Below are 19,722 nucleotides of genomic sequence, written 5' to 3' on the forward strand. Positions count from 1 at the left end.
GCAGTGCTTGGCTGCGCAGACGGACATGCCGGGTGTGTCGGTCAAGATGGGGAGAGGAACCGAGCAAGCAAGACAAGGCAGGCCACATGAGGGCTTTTTGAGGTAACTAACAGTAAGTTGCATAGCTATAAGCCAGATGGTCCTGTGAAGGATGCCTGTAAGCGCCGTTTGGGCAAACTGCTGCGGAGCGCCACTCCGGCACAGCAGTCGAGGAGTCGGAGCCGCGAGCATCACCTGGACTCACGCGACGTCCTTGACTGCAATGTTTTCAAGTATTTGTATTCGCTATCAACTGGAATTTCCATATACGCTGTGAAGACGACACTTACAAGTTCGTGACAAAACCCGGCGCCCTGACTCTCTTTGTGCAACACAGCGCTCAAGACCTAAGAGCTGCAAGCTTATGCAGGCATCCACGGCATTCTAAATGCCTGTTAATCATAAAACCCAGCCTTTTGTGAGGCCGCTCGTGAGTGTCGCCTTCCTCTCTCCAGAACGGCAGTCAATCGCATCATAATTTTATCTACTGGACATTAGGCTATAACATAGACATCCTCGCGGTCCGGCACGTGTCCGCAACCACTCAACCACTCTAATCGTTTTCGCGCAGGGAGGTCTTCGGTTGACACCCTGAGGCCGAAAGGTGCTTCGCCTAACCAATGATGCTGCGCAAATCCACCGGCAAAGCCGGGCGTCATGACCTGCGTCGGGTGGCGATGGCACTTGCCTTCGCGACGCTGTTTTTCCTACCCGACCTGGCCTCAACACAAACAACGTATGGGCCCTGGAATGCTACTGAAGACTTAAATGAGCAACGTAAGACAGCAGTTTTAGTATGCAAGGGGAAGGGGAAGGGCATCTTGGAGCCTGTGGGAAGCACCGCCAAACCTGCGGGACGTGGGCACGCACGCGCCGTGCACTAAGCAAGGCACTAAGCTGTTCACGCGCTCCGGCGCTGTTTCATGTTACAGATAAGGGACTTCTCGCCTTCATCTTGTCGGGGGACACCAGCTTCTGGTCGCGCCCTGAGGTGGCGACACGGCTGGGCTTCGGCACAGCCCCGTGGCGCTGCATCTCCAACTGCCAGACCCAGATCTTCACCAGCGATCAACAATGCGCCCCGGACTGCGAGTCACGGACATACTGCGAGCCCGGAGGTGGGGAGCATTGACGGCTTACCAAAAGCAGGAAGATCTGGCTGAGTGGCTGACCTGCTGTCACTTCAGGCAGTTAGGTGTCTCTCGTCCTCGATAGGAATTCACTCATTCCGCTTCGTGCTCGACCCGTGTGCAGGTGCGGCGCTGGGCTCGGAGAACACGACTTGCTGCGCCCTCAGTCTGCTGGACCAGACGTACGCGTCGGCCCAGCCACCTAGCAGCACTCAGCCAGCCTGGTGCAGCACGTACCCGGGATGGTGAGAAGCATCCACAGCGCTTGCATCCCGCGCACGCATTGCACGAATGGACCAGATGGAACCCAGGGACTGCCCAACCTGCTGCGCATTCACGCCCCCAATCCATTCCTGCCATATGTGCACGCCACCGTCAATCTTCCGGTTTGCACTCGTGACATAACAGGGGCGCGCGGCCGCGGCCGAGCGTTTGCGACTTTAACGTCTTTGCGGCGCGTGGCACGACGCCACCCGCGGGCGCCGATGACCCAGACCTGGCGGTGTCGTGCAGCAGCGGCACAGTCCCCACCTACTCCATCAGTGGCACAAGGTACCGCCAGAACGACACGGTGTATCGCATCATGCACAACGGAGCCGTCACCAACCCGGCCAACGTCACGCGGAATCAGGTCAAAAGCATGTGAGTCATCGGTGGTATTCCGTGCTTTAGCAAGTGCGGCATGTCAAGCAACCATGCTGTCATGATGCTTGGGGCATGTAGCAAATGAATCCATATAATGCAGTCCGACTTCAGATGCTCGAGCAACGACGCCCTTTTTGTGCCGCCATGATGCGCAGTAAACTGCGCCACAGTGCCATGTGGCACCACCCCAGCGTGAACATCACCAGTCCGCCGGAGTTCAGCCTGGTGTCGGAGCTGGCGTGCCTGCCGTTGGAGGAGATGTGAGTGCGGCGACAGGCCGCGGGGCGACCCAGTCAGATTGCGTGCTTGTGTGCTTGCGTGCTTGCGTGCTTGAGCAATCGTGTCGTGGGCTCGGGCGGGTCAAGAGCTAGGGTGGGCGAGTTTCGTGGCCGGTGAGCTGGTGCGGGTGAGGCGTACGGGGCGATTCCAACGTCATGACAGGCGACAGCGGCGGCATTAGCTGTTCCAGCTGCTTGACTGCCTAGCATGCGGGGGATGAAACGGGACCGCCTCGTGTGCTTCACTGCCTGAGCGCCACCACATGTCCGGCCCGTGCTGGCCACACGGCCCTGCTGGTTGCCCTCCCCCGCCCACCGCCCGCTTACCTTGGGTTTGGTGCTGACTAGCCCCATCCACTTACACACAATGCACACACACACACACACACACACATACACACATGCACATGCACACGCAGTTTTCTGGAGGACGTGGCCCTGCGTGCCGACTACTCTGTCCTCATGGCGCAGCCCAACACCACCCTCGACAATGGAAAGGTTTTCAATCTGTGAGTCGTGCGTGGCGCAAGTGGATTCGGCCGTTACCAAATCAGGGCGCCAATTCATTGTGCCAAGTGTTTGGTGGAGCAGCTGTGACCCGACTACTCTGCACCTGTAATGCTGTGCAGTCAAGCACGCAGGGTGCAGACAGAAACAGTATGGGATCGTGGGTGCCTTGGTCTGCTTGTGTGGTGAATTGAATTCGTGGAGGCGTAGTGAGTAGGTGACAGCGCAATACGTCGTAGGTAGAGCGGCCAGCAAGCAAAGCGTTCGGGCAGCGGGCAATATGGGCGGTGAATGGGCCATATGTGGCGGTCAACGGTTAAAGATACGCTGACAAACCGCCGACCGCATATTGACACCTACGCGCGACTAGTGGACCGGCGAGGTCCACGTAGTGGAGTACTGCCTCTTACAATAATATGGATTCATTACCGCTTACGCGTGGGACCGGTCCCTCTGCATATTCCATCTGTTTTCGCAGGTACGACCCCTCTACCTACCCATTCAATGTCACCGGGCTCTACAACAACGTCTTCAGCATGCTGATTGGTATGCTGGGGGCCAAGTGCGTGGCTGTGTGACAGTATCACAATCCCCACACATTTACCTGTCAATGCGAAACCTGTTGCACGCTGCTTGGTGGTGAGGCTCACTGCAGTCCTTCTAGATCCTCTGTACGACCTCACCGGTCCACTCATCCAACCATCACAACCATGTGCACCCACCCTCTCCACGTGCGACCAGAACCGAGCTTCATGCTTCATTCCTCCGTCAGCGTGAAGGCATCCAGCTTTAACCCAGGCCTGGCCCTGCGCAACGCGGCCCTGCGCACGTGCAACTTCGCACCCTTCACCGAGCTGCACGCCATGCGGTGAGAGCGCAGGGAGAGCGCGAATGCAGGGGCCTGCAGCTGCTCTAGCTTCGAGGCGCTGATCAAGTTGTTGTTTCACCGTACAGTATCCAATGGCGCTGCGGCCCTCTTAGCCCCTCTGCCCCCGGCCTGGCCGCCACCTTCACCGCATCTCACCGCCGCGTGACGCAGGTGGACGGGCCAGGCACAGCTGGACTGGAGCGCGGAATATGCGCAAGCGCTGTCCTATGTGCGCGACGGCAGCCAGCTGCGTCCCCGTGGCTGGCTGCCGCCCGTGATCGAGCCCGTGTCGGCGCGGCTGCTGCTGCCCGACACGCTGCGGCGGCTGACCATCCGGCGCACCCGGGACGAGCAGCACGGGGCGGTGCAGTGGACCAGCCGGCCGCTCATCACCGGGCCGCTGCCGGGCGAGTGGGCGCTGCTCCGAAACCTGGAGTACCTGTGAGTGCTGCAACTGGAGTGAAGAGCCGAAATGGTTGTGCTGGATGTCTGGGGGGAATCTAAGGGCGTGGTGTAAGCCAGGGGTAAACCGGGTTATGGTGCGTTGTACGGCCGCAGGCTGGATCAAACGTTATACCGGTACCTTATGTGCTCTGCACTCGCCCTGTGCTCACCGCACTGCTTCCTGGCCTTTCCTATGTATCGGGACATGTGCTGGCTTTCCTGCTGCTGCAGGGACCTGAGCGACGAGATGGAGACCGGCGCCATTGTGGGGCCCATCCCCTCGACCTGGCTCATGATGTCCCACCTGCGTGTGATGTGAGTTTGAATTGCATGCGCCTAGCTGCCGAGCAATCCTCTGCGGCCGTGCACTGATTGCTAGGCGCAACCAAATAACTAACACTGCGATTTGCTCATTGCTGTTCGCAGAAACATGACTGGACATCACAACTTCTGCAGGGACTGGCACAAGTAAGGCACCGGGGGCATGTTTTAACTTACCAGATGGTCGTGCTTGACATATGCACTTTGCCCTTAGACCACCGTCCCGCTCACGCTTCCTCCCGACAACACCTTGACCGCTGTGCAGAATCATCAGCTGGCAGATCCGGATGTACTACAGAGCTGCGACCCACGAGCCTAACTTGAATGTGCCACACTACTACGGGCCCTGGGGCGGCAACAACGGGAACATGACCAGGGTGCGTGCTTGGGGCTCTTAGTGCAGCTGGGCACTGAATGAGAGCCGAGCACTTGACAGCTGGCCTTGCCATCAGACATGCCCGCAAGATTCTCCCCCTCTATCTCATATAATGACGTGTACTGCCAACCGACACCCTGCAGTACAACATCAGCGTGTACGACCTGAGCGGGCACGGCTGGCAGTGGTACGACGAAGTCACCACCGAAGGTGGGGCCTCGGCACACGGGGTACTTGAGGCCCAGCCCCGACGCACGCAGTGCACAAGTGCATAACTGCACGACCTGACTGCATAACCACATGCCCTTCAATCCTTGTCTGCACCCGCGCATCCCTAACAGCCGGCTTCGTCGAGGTGATCGCGCCGCACGGCCAGTGCTGCTGGGACAAGTGGTCCCAGACGATTAAGGACAACAACTACGAGATTCTGTATCCAGATGGCTCCAGGTTTGGCAATAACGTTGTGCAGGACGAGATATACGGCGGCTTCTACCAGGATGAGGAGTGGTGCGAGCCCACCTCGCCGCCGCAACCTCCCCCGCCGCCAGCACCACCGTCTCCGCCATCGCCGCCCACCACACCCGACGTGCCGCCCATGCCGCCATCCAGCCCGCCGGCCCCGGTGATGCCGCCTGCTCCGCCGCCGCAGCCACCTATCCCCCCAGCATCGCCGCTGACTCCTGCCGCGCCGCCGCGACCCCCCTTGCCCCCAACCTGGCCTGGCAAATGGGAAGGCGCCTGGCCCTTCCGACCCCCAATCCCACCCCGCCCTCCCAGGCCGCCGCCGCCTCCCTTACCACCATCTCCTCCGCTGCCGCCTGTCACTCCGTCACCACCGCCCAGGCCTCCGCCACCTAAATCGCCGCCTCCACCCAAACCATCGCCGCCCCCGCGTCCAAGCCCTCCCCCAAGACCACCTCCCCGGCCCCTTCCACCATCACCACCACCACCACCTCCACTTCCGCCCAACCCTCCTTCGCCTGCACCTCCCAGCCCACCGCCCCCACCTTCGCCCAGTATTCCGCCACCTAGCCCTGGCCCTCCCTCGCCGGAGCCCCCCTCGCCAGCCCCGCCAAGCGCAGCGCCGCCAAGCCCAATGCCTCCAAGCCCGGCACCCCCTTCGCCTGACCCGCCCAGCCCGAAGCCTCCCTCGCCGGTACCGCCATCGCCGCTGCCCCCCAGCCCGGAGCCTCCTTCACCGGTACCTCCATCGCCTCCGCCGGCAAGCCCGGAACCGACCTCGCCAGCTCCTCCTTCGCCGCCTCCTCCCAGCCCGGAACCGCCCTCGCCAGCTCCTCCTTCGCCGCCTCCTCCCAGCCCGGAGCCTCCCTCGCCAGCTCCCCCTTCGCCACCTCTTCCCAGCCCGGAACCGCCCTCGCCAGCTCCTCCTTTGCCACCGCCTCCCAGCCCGGAACCGCCCTCGCCAGCTCCTCCTTCGCCGCCTCCTCCCAGCCCGGAGCCTCCCTCACCAGCTCCTTCGCCTCCTCCTCCCAGCCCGGAGCCTCCCTCGCCCGCTCCTCCTTCGCCGCCTCCTCCCAGCCCGGAGCCTCCCTCGCCAGCTCCTCCTTTGCCACCTCCTCCCAGCCCGGAACCGCCCTCGCCAGCTCCTCCTTCGCCACCTCCTCCCAGCCCGGAACCGCCCTCACCAGCTCCTTTGCCGCCTCCTCCCAGCCCGGAGCCTCCCTCGCCAGCTCCCCCTTCGCCTCCTCCTCCCAGCCCGGAACCGCCCTCGCCAGCTCCCCCTTCGCCACCTCCTCCCAGCCCGGAACCGCCCTCGCCAGCTCCCCCTTCGCCACCTCCTCCCAGCCCGGAACCGCCCTCGCCAGCTCCCCCTTCGCCGGCTCCTCCCAGCCCGGAACCGCCCTCGCCAGCTCCCCCTTCGCCGGCTCCTCCCAGCCCGGAACCGCCCTCGCCAGCTCCCCCTTCGCCGGCTCCTCCCAGCCCGGAACCGCCCTCACCAGCTCCCCCTTCGCCGCGTCCTCCCAGCCCGGAGCCTCCCTCGCCGGTACCTCCATCGCCGCCGCCTCCCAGCCCGGAACCGCCCTCGCCAGCTCCTCCTTCGCCGCCTCCTCCCAGCCCGGAGCCTCCCTCGCCAGCTCCCCCTTCGCCACCTCCTCCCAGCCCGGAGCCTCCCTCACCAGCTCCTTCGCCTCCTCCTCCCAGCCCGGAGCCTCCCTCGCCGGTACCTCCTTCGCCGCCTCCTCCCAGCCCGGAACCGCCATCGCCAGCTCCCCCTTCGCCGGCTCCTCCTTTGCCCCTGCCCCCGAGCCCGCATACACAATCGCCACCCAGTCCGGTACCTCCCTCCCCAGCTCCATCTGCACCCTCCCCACCCAGCCCACAGCCGCCGTCTCCTTTGGCTCCATCACCACCCAGCCCCGCTCCCCAGGCGCCATCATCACCGTTTCCGCCACCGCAGCCCACGGCTCCTACAGCACCGCCGCCACCATTTCCTCCCTCCCCAGCTCCGCCCAGCCCCACGCCGCCTTCACCGGAGCCGCCGGCACCTCAGCCTCCTTCGCCAACGCCTCATGCACCCCCGAGCCCAGAGCCCCCTTCGCCAACACCTCCGTCCCCACTTCCACCCAGCCCGGAGCCGCCATCGCCTTCCCCGCCAAGCCCGGCGCCCAGTGTTCCCTCTCCTCCCAGCCCCGCGCCTCCGTCCCCAATGCCTCCAAGCCCCGCCCCCTTGGCACCACAACCTCCCTCACCCACTCCACCCAGTCCGGCGCCTCCTGTGCCTCCAAGCCCCGAACCGCCTGTGCCTCCCGGCCCGGATCCACCGTTGCCGCCCAGCCCCACCCCTCCCAGCCCGCAGCCGCCAGTGCCTCCTAGCCCAACCCCCCCCAGCCCGCACCCTCCTTCGCCCGCTCCACCCAGTCCAGCACCATCTGCACCTCTGCAGCCATCCCCAGACCCCCCCTCACCGCAGCCTCCCAGTCCTGCGCCCGGGCCGCCACCATCGCCACCATCGCCACCGTCCACGCCTTCACCTCCCTCCCCAGCGCCTCTGGCCCCTGCACCACCGGTTCCCCCCATGGCCCCTCAGCCCCCATCGCCGCCGCTGCCCAGCCCTCCCTTCCCACCGCAGCCATCCCCGACCATTACTCCAGCATCTCCCCAGCCGGCACCCGCCGCAGCAGTGCTGGACTGCAGCGCTGCAGCCACACGCACCAGCTTCGCTGTGGCCTCCAGCTCTCGAGGCGCCTTTTACATTGCGGTGGCCGTGCCCGCCTCCTCCCCCTCCTACTGCCAGGTGTGCGGCTGTGAGCTCTCCTACGCGGTGCTGGATCCAGGCGCCTCGCAACAGTACGTCATACCCAGCAGCGGCAGCAGCAGCACCGCAGGAGGCTCGCCCACAGTTGCAGTGACCAGCAGCGTGTCGACTCCTGCCGGTGCTGGCGGCCTCGGCAATGGCACCCACGGCAGCACAGCCCGGCGGCGGGCGCTGGTGGTGGAAGCCACGGCCAGCTCCAGCGGGCCGGCTGCTGGTGTGGGTGCGCGGCACCTGCTGCTGGCGGCCACCGCCAACTCCACGACCCTGGAGGGGCTGCTGGCGACTGGCAGAAGCCGCTCGGCAGCTGGCGCCGGCATGGGCATGAGCCGTCTGCAGGTGTGTGTGTGTGTGTGTGTGTGCGTGTGTGTGTGTGCGTGTGTGTGTGTGTGTGTATGGTCCGGTGCACAGACACATGCATGCATCGCTTTTCCCCACTGCATGCATGTGCGCCACACACCTGCTGCATGTGGACTCAAGCACGCGTGTTTACGCTGCTGTAGGTTGTGGATGTGCAGACTGGTGGCCTGGACCCCGTCACGGCGGCTCCCCCCACTGGCACAAGCCCCAACACCACATCCGGCGCCGGCGAGGCGGGCGGCAGCGGCACCGTGCGCTACAGCAGTATGGGCGCGGGCGGGTCGGGTGGCCTGGACGCAGCGTGGCGACTGACGCCTGGCGCCACCGGTGACTACCTGCTGCGTCTCAAGGTGCGTGGAACTCTAGGGGCAGTGATCTGTGTGGGGCGGGCATGTCTGCCATAGTCGGCCCCTGGGGACTAGTCGCAGTGGCACTGACTCGCCTTGCACGTGCAATGCACGCCCCCCAACCACACGCCCACACGCCTACACCCCTGCTGATGACCTGCAGGTTGCGGACCAGGAGTGGTGGCGCTGGGTGTCGGTGGACATTGACCCGCCCCGCGCGGCAGGACAGCTACTGCTGGCCCGCCGCACAGGCGGCAGCAGCAGCAGCAGCAACAGCACGAGTGGCAGTGGGGCGCTGGCTGCAGCTGAGGATGAGGTGCAGGTGGAGGTGAACGCGGCGCACGCGGCGGCGGGGGCTACTGCCGTGTCGGCCCAGGCGGCGGTGGTGCGGCTCATGATGGCAGTCATCGCCATGTCCGAGCCGGTGAGAGCATGCGCATAAGGGCGAGCGCATTTGTGTGTTTGTGAAGAGGGGGGCACGCAGTGTGCTGTGCGCCAGTTGGGCCGTGGCTGTGGGTATTTGTGTTTGTGTTTGTGTGTGTGTGTGTACATGTGTGCATGTGTGTGGACCCCATTCGCTCGGGTGGCTGGCATTGTTGCTTAATGTGGTGCTCCGTGCACGCACACGTGGCTGTGCCACCATCTCTTATTGCACCACAGGTTCAGCCCTTCAGCCTCACCAGCGCCTTGCGGTTGAGTGGCGGCGCGCGGCTCCTCAGCACCCAGTGCTTCGCGTCCGCCACCGCCGCGGCGGAGGTCGCGGCAGCGGCCGGAACTGTGGATGCAAGCACGCCGCCGGGCTCTGATGCTTCCAGCAGCGCTGCAACTGTTGCACCGGCTGCGATTGCCCCTGTTAGCGGCAGCACCAGCGGCACCAGCAACAGCAGCACCAGTGGCAGTGCGTACGTCCAATCGTGTGTGGCGGTGCTGTTCGCGGAGCAGGACGCAACGCCGGAGCTGTTGCTGCCGCCGGGCACACTGACCGACATGCACGGCAACATCAATGCCGAGTGAGTGACTGGATGGTGTGCTTCGGAGCATGTAAACATTCTATATTTATATACTGCGATAAATTTATTTGCTGCGCTAGTGACTAGCTTGCAACAGGTGGCGGGAGGGGCGCGCTGTTGCTAGGTCCACAGCAGGGTGGCTCGTGTGTCGTTCATTTGCCCTTTCTCCATTGAAGTACCTGTAGTAACAAGTGTGCCTGCGCTGCCACCCACCACTTCAGGCCGCTTATTCTATCGGTAAATCTGACGGCATCCGCCGACAGCCTCTCAACGGTGGAGCGGGCAGGCGCGCCTGTGGCTGCGGCGGTGGCGGGTGGCGTGTTCGCCAGCGCTGCCTTTACCTCAGCCTCCGCCTCCTTCCTGTCCGCCTTCTCATCCCGCTCCTCACTGCTGCAGAGCGGCTACCACATCCAGGTGCGTGAGTGTCTCTTGTCTACACCCAGGGAGGCGATGTGAAAGCAATGGTGCAATTTCGTGAACACTGCCGCCGTGTCCGCACGTCTGGGGCGGAAAATCTGTCATCACCTATCCGCTGTGACAACATAAGACCTTATGCACGTGCCCACATTGCGCGTGCTCTACGCCACCACAAACACACATACACAAATCACAGTTTCGATCGACCCTTTCCTCTTGCGCTTTCTTGATTCTCACACACACACATTCACACACACACACACACACACACACACACACACACACACACGCACACGCACACGCGCACACGCACACACACACGCACACACACACGCACACACACACACACACACACACGCACGCACACACACACACACACACACAAACACACACACACACATTTGTGCAGATGTTGGCCATGTCCAGTAGCCTGGCCTCGCCCGGCATCAGCCCCGCCTTCCGCCGCATCTCGCGCTACCTGCGCTGGTCGCTGCTGGGCATCCAGGGCAACATCCCCCTGCTTGACGGAGCCTTCTCCTCGGGCAGCGCCGCAGCCGGCTCCGGCTCCGGCAGCAGCAGCAGCAACAGCAGTAGCGGCGGACTGGGAGACGTAGACGTGGCGGCTGTAGCACTGGACAGGCTGCAACTGTCGGTCCCGCCTCCGCTGCCCGCCGCCGGGGACGCTGCGTCACAGGCCCAGCCACCCGCCAATCTGTCGCCGCCGCCTTCTGCATCACAGCTGGTGGCCGATGGCTCCACCGCCCTCGCCGGCCGTCGCAGTCGCAGCCTTGTGCAGGCGGCAGCGCCGGTGGCCCCAAGCCCTCCCTTCACGCAGGCGCCGCCGACACCTGCTCCTTTTGGCACGACCGGGGCGGCACCCGCGCCGCCGCCCGCGCCGCCTCGGCAGCCTAGCACGCCGCCTCCTGCCCCGCCACCCATGCCGGCCCTCAGCCTGAGCGGCGATCGCGACGTGCTTGTGTCATGGCTGCAGCAGGTTGGCGCAATCGGCAGCGGCAGCAACAGCAGTGGTGGCGGCAGTGCCACAAGTGACTCGGCGTCTGTCGGCGCCTACTCCTTGGGAGGCGCGGCCGCCAGCCCGCGCGGCGATGTTGTGGTGCTGCCGGACGGCCAGCTGGGGCTGCTGGGCCCGGGCGGCAGTGCCCCGCCACCCATGCAGCCAGGCTCCGGCTCCGGCGGCCAGCAGAGCTCCGGCGCTTCGGTGGCGACCGACACAACCATCCACACAAACGTGCAGGTGCGTTGCAGCTACCGTATCTATCTAACCATGTGCTGACAACTGGATAATTGTTCCGCTCGACCCATAATAGTGTAATAATATACCTCCTCCTACTTTCATTAAGCAAGTGCAAATGTCGCCCTTGCCCCGCCAGGACCTGCTGTACACGCTGGCCATTGCGGCGCTGCTGATGGTGGCGCTGGTGGCGGCGCACCTGCTGGTCATAGGGCTGTGGCGCCTGGCCGTCATGTACGACGTCTGCGGCGCGGCCGAGAGCGGCGTGGAGGGACTGCACCCCGTGCTGCGCTTCCCACGGGCTGAGATGGTGCTCGGAGGTGCGTGCGCGCGGTTACGAACAGGCTTTGAGAATTTGCGGTTTGATTGGGAAGTAGCATGTGGTACAGGTCGCTCATGTGAAGCGCTCAAATATGCGCCAACTCCCCGCCGGTGCGGACGCACAGGCCTGCTGCTTGTGGCGCTGACGTTCTACTCGGCGCTCACTCTCAGCGGCGCCGCCTCGCCGCGCTGGGGCGACAACACCGCCGCCGGCCGCCTGATCGCGGTGCTGGTGCTGGCGGTGCTGGTGGTGCCCTACGGGCTGCTGCTGTGGTGGCTCACTGTGTGCCGCTGGTACCTACAGGAGGAGGTGCGTGCATACCCGTGTGCGCAAGTGAGCACGTCTTTGCATGCGTGTTTGGGGGTTGCATGCTGAAGGAGATGGTCTCATTAGTCTGGAATGGTCAGTGAATGGACAAAGGGGCTAGATGCTGTCTAGGAAAACGCTAGGCGCCGTAAGCCTTGATCGCCCTCCTCCCATCACCGCACAGGAGGTGGACCACTACATGCTGGGGCCGCACTGGCAGGCCTTTGATGGCGTCATCCCGGGCGGCGGAGCCGGCGCCGGAGGTGACGGCGGCGGCCATGGCGCCTCAGCCCTCCCTGCAGTGGCTGGCTTCGGTGGGACCGGCGGCGGCGGCGGTGTGGCGTTTGCGGCCTGCCAGGCCGAGCCCGGAAGCGGTGATGGCGGCAGTGGCGGCGGCGAGGATGGCTATGGCCTAGGCCCCCACTGGGCGCTGGCTCCTGCTGGTGAGGCCCTCTTGCCGAGTATACACATTGCAATGTTGTTTTGCCTTCATGACCCAATGTCATCAGTAGTATCTATCAACTCTATGGAATTGCGTTTCCTGCGCAGGCGCAAAAACGCTCGACTATGAGTCTATTGCCTCACCCGCGGCGGGTGCTGGCAGCGCTGCTGGTGCCACTCGCACTGATGCTGCCGGCTCCACTGTCGGTGGCGCCCAGAGCGGCAAGGGCCGCCCCCGCACCCTGCGCAGCACAGACGTCACTGCAGGCGGCGCGGCTGCAGGCACTGCTGCCGCCGCCGCCACTGCTGCTGCTGCTGCTGCTGGCGCACCTGCTGGAGCCGCCGGTGGCGATGTTGGGGCCGCCTTCCAGCGACGCTACGGCGAGGCTGACGACAACCACGGCGACAGCTATGACGGAGAGGACGGAGAGGGAGACCTAGACATGGCGCCCTGGCGGCGCCGTGGCCCGCCGGCCGACGGTGTAGATGCGGCCGCACCTGCAACAGCAGCCAGGAAAATGGCAGGCAGCGATGACGGCGCCGCCGGTGAGCGCCGCCGGGCCAACCCCCACGCACGCAAGGGCTCTGCGGACGGCGCGGATGGCGGCGCGGGCGACCCGCAGGCCGCTGGACGACCGCTGCTCCGCCGCGGCGTTAGCTACGGCGACAACCTACTGACCGCGGGGGCAAACACACGCGGCAGCGCGCTCCGCTCCACCCCTGGCCCAGTCGCGGACGACGACGCGCGCTCGCGCTTCCGTCGCAATGTGACCTACGCCGCCGGCGACAACGCGCTCACCTCTGGAGCGGCAAGCGCTGGCGCTGCCCCCAGCAGCCCCACCCGCACCCAGCCCGACAGCCCCCAAGCGCCCTTGTCCCCGCGCCGCGGCGCCGCCATGGGTTCCAACGCCTACACAGCCGGCGCCTCACGCTTTGGCGGCCCCCGGACCCGCGCCGACTCCCCACCACGCGCCGCCTCTCCACCTCCCGAGCCCGCCTCTCCTCTGTCCGGCGACGCGGGCGCCATCAGCGAGGTCGGCTTCAACGCCATGGTATCTGGGGGATCGAGGCCGCCGCGCTCCGACAGCCCAACCATGGAAGACGAGGCCGCCGCCATCCGGATTCAGCAGGACGCAGCCGACCCAGCGGTAGAGGCCAACAGGTCACGGCGCAAGCAGGCGGGCTCTGTGGAGGAGCAGCAGGTGGCGATCAACCCCATGGCGGTGCCACGCGCCTCCGTGCTGGAGCGACCTGACGTCGCAGCCAGCCTGGCCGCCGCGGTAGCTGCCAGCGGCGCGCCGCCACAAGGTGTGAACATGAGGCTGTGTGTGCGCGCGCTGCGTGTGTGAGCCATACCACGAGTGCGTAGCAAGTTGTGAACCTTCCGAGTGTGCCTTACTTGCTCATAGCTGCAAAATAGCCCTGACTTGTTTGGGTCTCGCACGCACGCAGGCACAGTGCCGCTGCCGCCCATCACGGAGGCGACTGGACCCAATGGCCTCGGCAGCAGCCCCCGCGACGGCCGCGTGTTGACCACCGCCTCGGTGTCCCACGGCCGCGACACCAGCCGCCTGCTGCACCCCATGGCCCGACCCCGCAGCCTCGGCGCCTCCCTCGTGCCCGCCTCAGCCACCACGAATGGCGGCAGCGGCAACAGCAGCGGCAACGGCAGGGAAAGCGGCAGTGGCAGCACCTCCGGTGCTCCCGCCGCCATGCCGCGCCCCCGTGTCGGCGGCGCGCCCAGCAACGTGTCTGCTGCTGCTGCTGCTGCAGCGCAGCCCGCTGCGCATCAGGACTTGTTTGGTGAGCTGGATACGACTGTGGTCACGCCAAAGATGGCCGCTGATGCCGGGGCTGCGAGCCCACCGCCCAACCTGCCCTCCCCTATGATGCGTTTGGGCTCGCGACTGGGTCTGGTGCGTGGCGGCAGCAACAGCGGCGCCGCGCAGGTGGCCCCCGCCTCGCCGCTGCCAGCCAAGGCCCCGTCGCCGCCGGCCGCGGCGGCTCGGCCGCGGCCGCCGGGTGCTGTGACCACGAATGCCGCCGTACCCATGCCCCCGCCGCAAAAGGTGGGAGTTGCATGAACCTTCTATGTGATGCATGTACCCGCTGCTGGAAAACATATGCTTGTGAATTGTTCTCTTCATCCATGACTGACGCACAACGTCCTCAACTCATGGAACCTGTCTACCACAGGTCTTCCGTAGCCCCTCAGAGCCGGCCAACGCACGGGCGCAAGGCGCCGCGCCGCCGGCAGCCGCCGCTGTGGCCAACGGTGGCGGGCGTGAGCTGAAACAGCAGCCAGCCGTTCAAACAGTCAACAGCACCACCAGCAGCATCAGCGCCAACAGCAGCGGCAGCGGCAACCCGCTCGCCCGCGCTCTTCGCTACATGTCGGTTCCCAAGCCGGGAGCGCAGCCCGCCACCGCTAGCAACGCCGCGCCTGCCGCTGCTGAGGCTGAGCCGGCGGGTCCTCCAAGCCGGCACACGGCCTGGGGAGGCTCCTTATCCCAGCCGCCTGCAGCTGCAGCAGCTGCAGCCGGCGCCCCTCCCTCGCCTCCCATCGCGCCGCAGTCCCCGATGCGCCTGCCCATGCCGCCTCCCGGTGCGGGTGGCGCAGGAGGTGCCGGCGCCAAGGCCGGCGGCGGCTTCACCCGCTCGCCTCAAGCCAGCATTGTTATGGAGTCCTCCCCTGCTGCGGGCCCGGTGTGGCCAGCCCGGCGCCGCAACAACCGCGCCGCCATCATGGATGAGGACGACCTAGTTGCCGAGGGCGGTGGCGCCGCCGGTCCCGTGGCGGAGGGCGCGGAGGCTCCTGACAGCGCCGGCCACTACTTCGGCGGCTGGGAGGACGAGGACCCGCGCCTGCTGCTGCGCGAGGCACCACGCAGCCCTGTCATGCCGCCGCCGCCGCCCCTGCGTGCCGGCGGCACCGCTCGGGGCAGCAGCACTGGCGGCATGTCCGCAGCTGCCGTCAGCATCCACTCCCATTCCCCCTCTTCCTCCGCCCGCGGTGGTGGCAGTACTGCTGCTGGCCACTACATGACCTACAACCCCCTGTCACTGCCGTCCGCCGTGAGCGCGGCAGCGGAGGCAGCAGCAGTCACTCCCAGTGCTCTGGCCTCGCCGCCTCTGCCGCTGTCGCTGCTGCCGCCGCGTGGCCGCAGCCAACAGGCTGCAGGCAGCCCCCGCAGCGTGCTGCTCCTGCAGCGCAGCAGCACGTTCGCACCCAACCCCACAGCCATGGCCATCCTGGGCACACGTGGCGCCGGTGGTGTGGGCGGCTGCTCCACACGCAGCCTGCAGTCGGCGGTGGGCGAGGGCGTGGAGGGACCGCTGCTGCCCAGTGCGGGTGCGCTGGCGGTGGTGGGCTCACCCAAGAGCGCCGGCGGGGCCATCAGCGTCGGAGGTGGCGGCGGCGGCCGCAAGTCGGTTGCAGACCTGGACGCGGAGGAGGCTGAGGTGATGCGGCAGAAGCAGCTGGCGGCCCTGGATGACTGGAGCGAGGTGGTGGACCCAGGGCCGGGCGGGCCGGCCGGAGCTATCGCGGCGCCGCCGGGTGTGGACAAACGGCTTCTGCCGCTGTACCCTGGTGAGCGATGAGGGGTTGGGTGGTCGCTCGGGTGCCAGGGTGCTGCGGCTGCGAGTATGAATGCGCGGTAAGTGGTATCGGAACGCCTTGATGGAAGCGGTCGGTGCACCCGTGCTCCTGACCTCCTCCTCCTCCCCCTCCAACTCCGTCCCCGCTGCAGGCAAAGAGTTGCCCATGTACCGCCTCGGCTACCGGCCGGGCTGCTGGCCTCTGCGGCTGCGCCTGACGCCGCCGGTGTACCTGCTGGCGCGCTTCGAGTTCCTGTTCGAGGACGCCATTGGGGTGAGCGAGTATGCAGCGCCGTGGCTGGCAGTGGGTGTGATGCGTGTCCTGCCGTTGTGCGTTGCTAGGTTTCGAAGGAGATGCGTGGGTACCGCACTGGCGCGTGTGCAAGGTGCCCGACCGACCCGTAAAATAAACCGATTGCCATGTGCGTGTGCATGTGCAGGAGGGGCCCCGCGAGCAGCACGGTCGTGAGACGCCCCTGATCCTGTGTGTGACCGCCGTCAACTTCAGCCACAAGGTTCTGTGCGCGGCGGTGTTCGGCGGCTTTGGGCTCCTGGAGCGCAGTGTGCCGCAGCTGGGCTTCCTCATGGCGCTGCAGGTGCGTCCATGTGCGTGCATGTGCGTGCAGGCATGTGCGTGGAAGCATTTGCACGCATATAGTGTTGTGTACCCCAGATCAGTAGGAGCGAGCGCCAAACTCACGATATTGCACGCACGCACGCACGCAGGGCGCCATGCTGGTGTACCTGGCGGCGGTGCGCCCCTTCCGCGAGGCGCTGCTGCAGGCGGTGGAGCTGACCTGCCATGCGCTGGAGGCCGGCCTGTTCGCGTGCGCGCTGGCGCTAGTCAACGCACAGCCCAACAACGGCGCAGCCACCACCTACGTCATGGTTGGTGAGTTGCAAGCTTTAAAGGCAGCAGGCGCGCGGGTGCTTTCCCCTGCCTCTGGCTTTATTCCAATGCCACGTTCTCATGCACGCGCTCCTCATTACGCTACGTACGGTAGCGATCTTCGGCCGCGCTCTGCATTCGTTGCATTCCTCCGCACTTCGATTACTATGGCAGCAACGAACGTGCACACACGGCTGACACTACTGTCATGCGTTGTTCGTTGCACCCTTTCCCACGCACAGCCTGTTTCTTCGGTGTGGCGCTGCTGGTGATCGTGTACGAGCTGCGGCGCCTGGCGCTGCTGGTGATGGCGCTGTGGCGCATGTGGCGCGAGCGCGGCACACAGGCGCGCAGGGCCAGCCACGCCATAATGGACGAGATGGAGGGCGGCGGCGTCAGCGCCGCCGCCGCCGCCGCCGCCGCGGCCAGCCGGACGCCCTCCGCACTTGCGCCCCCTGTTTCCATCACCGCGCGCAGATCCAGCGCTCTGAAGGAGGGAGCTGTGCGCACCGGCGTAGCGAGTTCCCTTTCTGATGGTGGTGGAAGTACGCCGACTTCGCCGCTTGGCGCTCAGCCTCAGCCTTCGGCGGCGGCGCCCACGCGTCGCAGCCGCCGCTCAAGCGCCGCCGGCGGTAGTAGCAGCAGCGACGGCGGCACCGCCGGCCGCCAGGCTGCTGCGGCCATTGCCGAGTTGGCGCAGGGGCAGGATGGCCCAGGCGGCGATGCTGTGGGCGAGGCGGCGACTGCGCAACCCGAGACCTCCACCGCCGCCGGGGAAATTGCAATGCGTGGCGCCACCGCCACGGGCGCCGGTGCAGCGCGGTGAATGACTGCCATCAATCACCACCAGCCGCCCCGGTATCTTGAACGGGTGTTGCTAGTTATGCTGCTAAGAATTTCTAGCAGGAGAGACTAGCGGCAAGGAGTGAAATGTGTCTAAGAGGCGCGGTTGTAAATGGAAAGTGCATGCGTGTGTTGTATTGTGAAGCGACGACGGGGTACACATTCATCTTTTTTACTAAGAGACGCAATGGTGATGATGAGAGTTGTACGACTAATACATTCGCGGAAATGCATCCATAGCATTTGTTTTACACGTAACCGTACGTAACACGTACGCGCGCACGGTGCCATGGCATTGAATGTGCCCACCGCGGGCTGATGGGTCGTCTGGACGTGTCGACGATGAGACTGATGACCCGCTGACCTGGCAAGCCTCCTGTTATGAATGGATGAATCTGCCGATATCGATGCGACCAGCTAGCATGGTCTTATCATGGTGTGGAGTGGACAGGGCGCAGGGCACACATGAAAAAGCAGTTGCGCCCGGCAGGGCATAGCACGCAGGAGCCCAGGCCGCGGCGCCATGGTGGGGCCCTGAGCGCTGCCCAGCCAGGCGAGCGACGCTCTTGTGCCATAGACCGGCGCCCACAGGGGGCCGTAAGGCTATGTGACAAGGCTGTGACATACATCAGGGACAGGAGACAGCGAAAGGGGCGACATAAAGCCCGTATGATGTCCACACGTCCCTCTGTGCACCTCCCTCTCACCCTGCATCACCGCTGCCGCCGCTCGGCAAACCAGTCACGAGCCCCGGGGCGTGCGACCGGGCGCAGGCCGGCTGCCGGCGTCATAATACGGCAAACATATGTGACATGTCAGCTGCTATGCACAAGAGGGTCCAGGGCATGTGGTTGTGAGCGCGCCGGAGTGCATGCATGCCTTCATTTGTGGGCATGTGCACGTGCCCGCTGCGTGGCAGCGTGTGTAGCACAAAGTGCCCCGGAGGCTGTGCGGCGCGCCTGCCCCGCCCCGCGGTGTCAAGCTACACTAGGTGGCATGCAAACACGGCACTCAGCCCGACATTACTAGCGGTGCCCTGACCACACGGTGGCCGGGCGCCCGGCAGCCCCTCCCGGCGCAGTGCCCATAGACGGGCCCAGCGCCTGTGTGGCGGCCCCACAAATGCCCCAACCTGCTTGGACTAGGCTTGTGACCATAGACGCATGCCCACAGCATACTGGCTGGGCAGGGCGCACATCGCTGGTCCGCGTGTGGGCATGTCGGCATGGTTGGCGGGTCCGCATCTCGGAATGAGTCGGCCTACCCCCACTTCAAGGTATCTTGTTTGTGGTCTTTTACATGAATGCATACGCTGATAGGGATATGGAGGAACCGACGCCAGGAAAGTGGCGACTTTTAGCCTGACCTTGCGTGGCTCGCGCGAGGGTCGGTCGCGCTAGAAAGGCGAAAACAATTCATTGCACCAGCCCCGAGGCCACTTGCCCCACACACAACAAAGATACATATTATATATGTAATATGAAATACTCGCACAGGCAAGCAGCCGCATGCCGCAGGTGTGCCACGCCGTGCCGTCGCCGGCCGCCCTCGCCGCGCCACCTCGGGGCCACCGGGGCCCGCCCGGCCCCTCCGCCGCGTGCACAGTCGGCGCCTGGGCTCCCAGCTAGCTTGCATGATGAGACCAGCAGCCGCCACTGCAGTCGCGCCCGGCAGGGCATAGCACGCAGGAGCCCAGGCCGCGGCGCCATGGTGGGGCCCTGAGCGCTGCCCAGCCAGGCGAGCGACGCTCTTGTGCCATAGACCGGCGCCCACAGGGGGCCGTAAGGCTATGTGACAAGGCTGTGACATACATCAGGGACAGGAGACAGCGAAAGGGGCGACATAAAGCCCGTATGATGTCCACACGTCCCTCTGTGCACCTCCCTCTCACCCTGCATCACCGCTGCCGCCGCTCGGCAAACCAGTCACGAGCCCCGGGGCGTGCGACCGGGCGCAGGCCGGCTGCCGGCGTCATAATACGGCAAACATATGTGACATGTCAGCTGCTATGCACAAGAGGGTCCAGGGCATGTGGTTGTGAGCGCGCCGGAGT

General features: G+C 65.3%; 1 protein-coding gene across 2 annotated transcripts; it reads left to right on the plus strand.

Annotated features, from left to right (window-relative positions):
• Positions 1-300: 300 nt before the first annotated feature.
• CHLRE_06g254917v5 (uncharacterized protein) lies at positions 301-18,662 on the plus strand. Of its 2 annotated transcripts, none has more exons than XM_043062681.1 (30): positions 301-469; positions 611-816; positions 972-1,157; positions 1,294-1,414; positions 1,578-1,811; positions 1,970-2,074; positions 2,512-2,601; positions 3,078-3,145; positions 3,341-3,467; positions 3,639-3,908; positions 4,143-4,226; positions 4,338-4,379; positions 4,498-4,609; positions 4,752-4,818; positions 4,950-8,221; positions 8,386-8,592; positions 8,753-9,013; positions 9,250-9,599; positions 9,821-10,013; positions 10,426-11,271; positions 11,408-11,588; positions 11,715-11,899; positions 12,081-12,339; positions 12,446-13,645; positions 13,790-14,406; positions 14,534-15,929; positions 16,090-16,211; positions 16,378-16,533; positions 16,664-16,829; positions 17,069-18,662. In XM_043062681.1, the coding sequence occupies exons 2-30, from the start codon at positions 663-665 to the stop codon at positions 17,650-17,652; spliced, it is 11,655 nt and encodes a 3,884-aa protein (XP_042923387.1). In that variant the 5' UTR covers positions 301-469; positions 611-662; the 3' UTR covers positions 17,653-18,662. The 2 variants fall into 2 exon arrangements, with proteins under 2 accessions (XP_042923387.1, XP_042923386.1); XM_043062680.1 differs by having other exon boundaries at positions 17,069-18,542.
• Positions 18,663-19,722: the final 1,060 nt, after the last annotated feature.

Source organism: Chlamydomonas reinhardtii, chromosome 6, assembly GCF_000002595.2.
Source record: "Chlamydomonas reinhardtii strain CC-503 cw92 mt+ chromosome 6, whole genome shotgun sequence".
Taxonomy (NCBI): domain Eukaryota; kingdom Viridiplantae; phylum Chlorophyta; class Chlorophyceae; order Chlamydomonadales; family Chlamydomonadaceae; genus Chlamydomonas; species Chlamydomonas reinhardtii.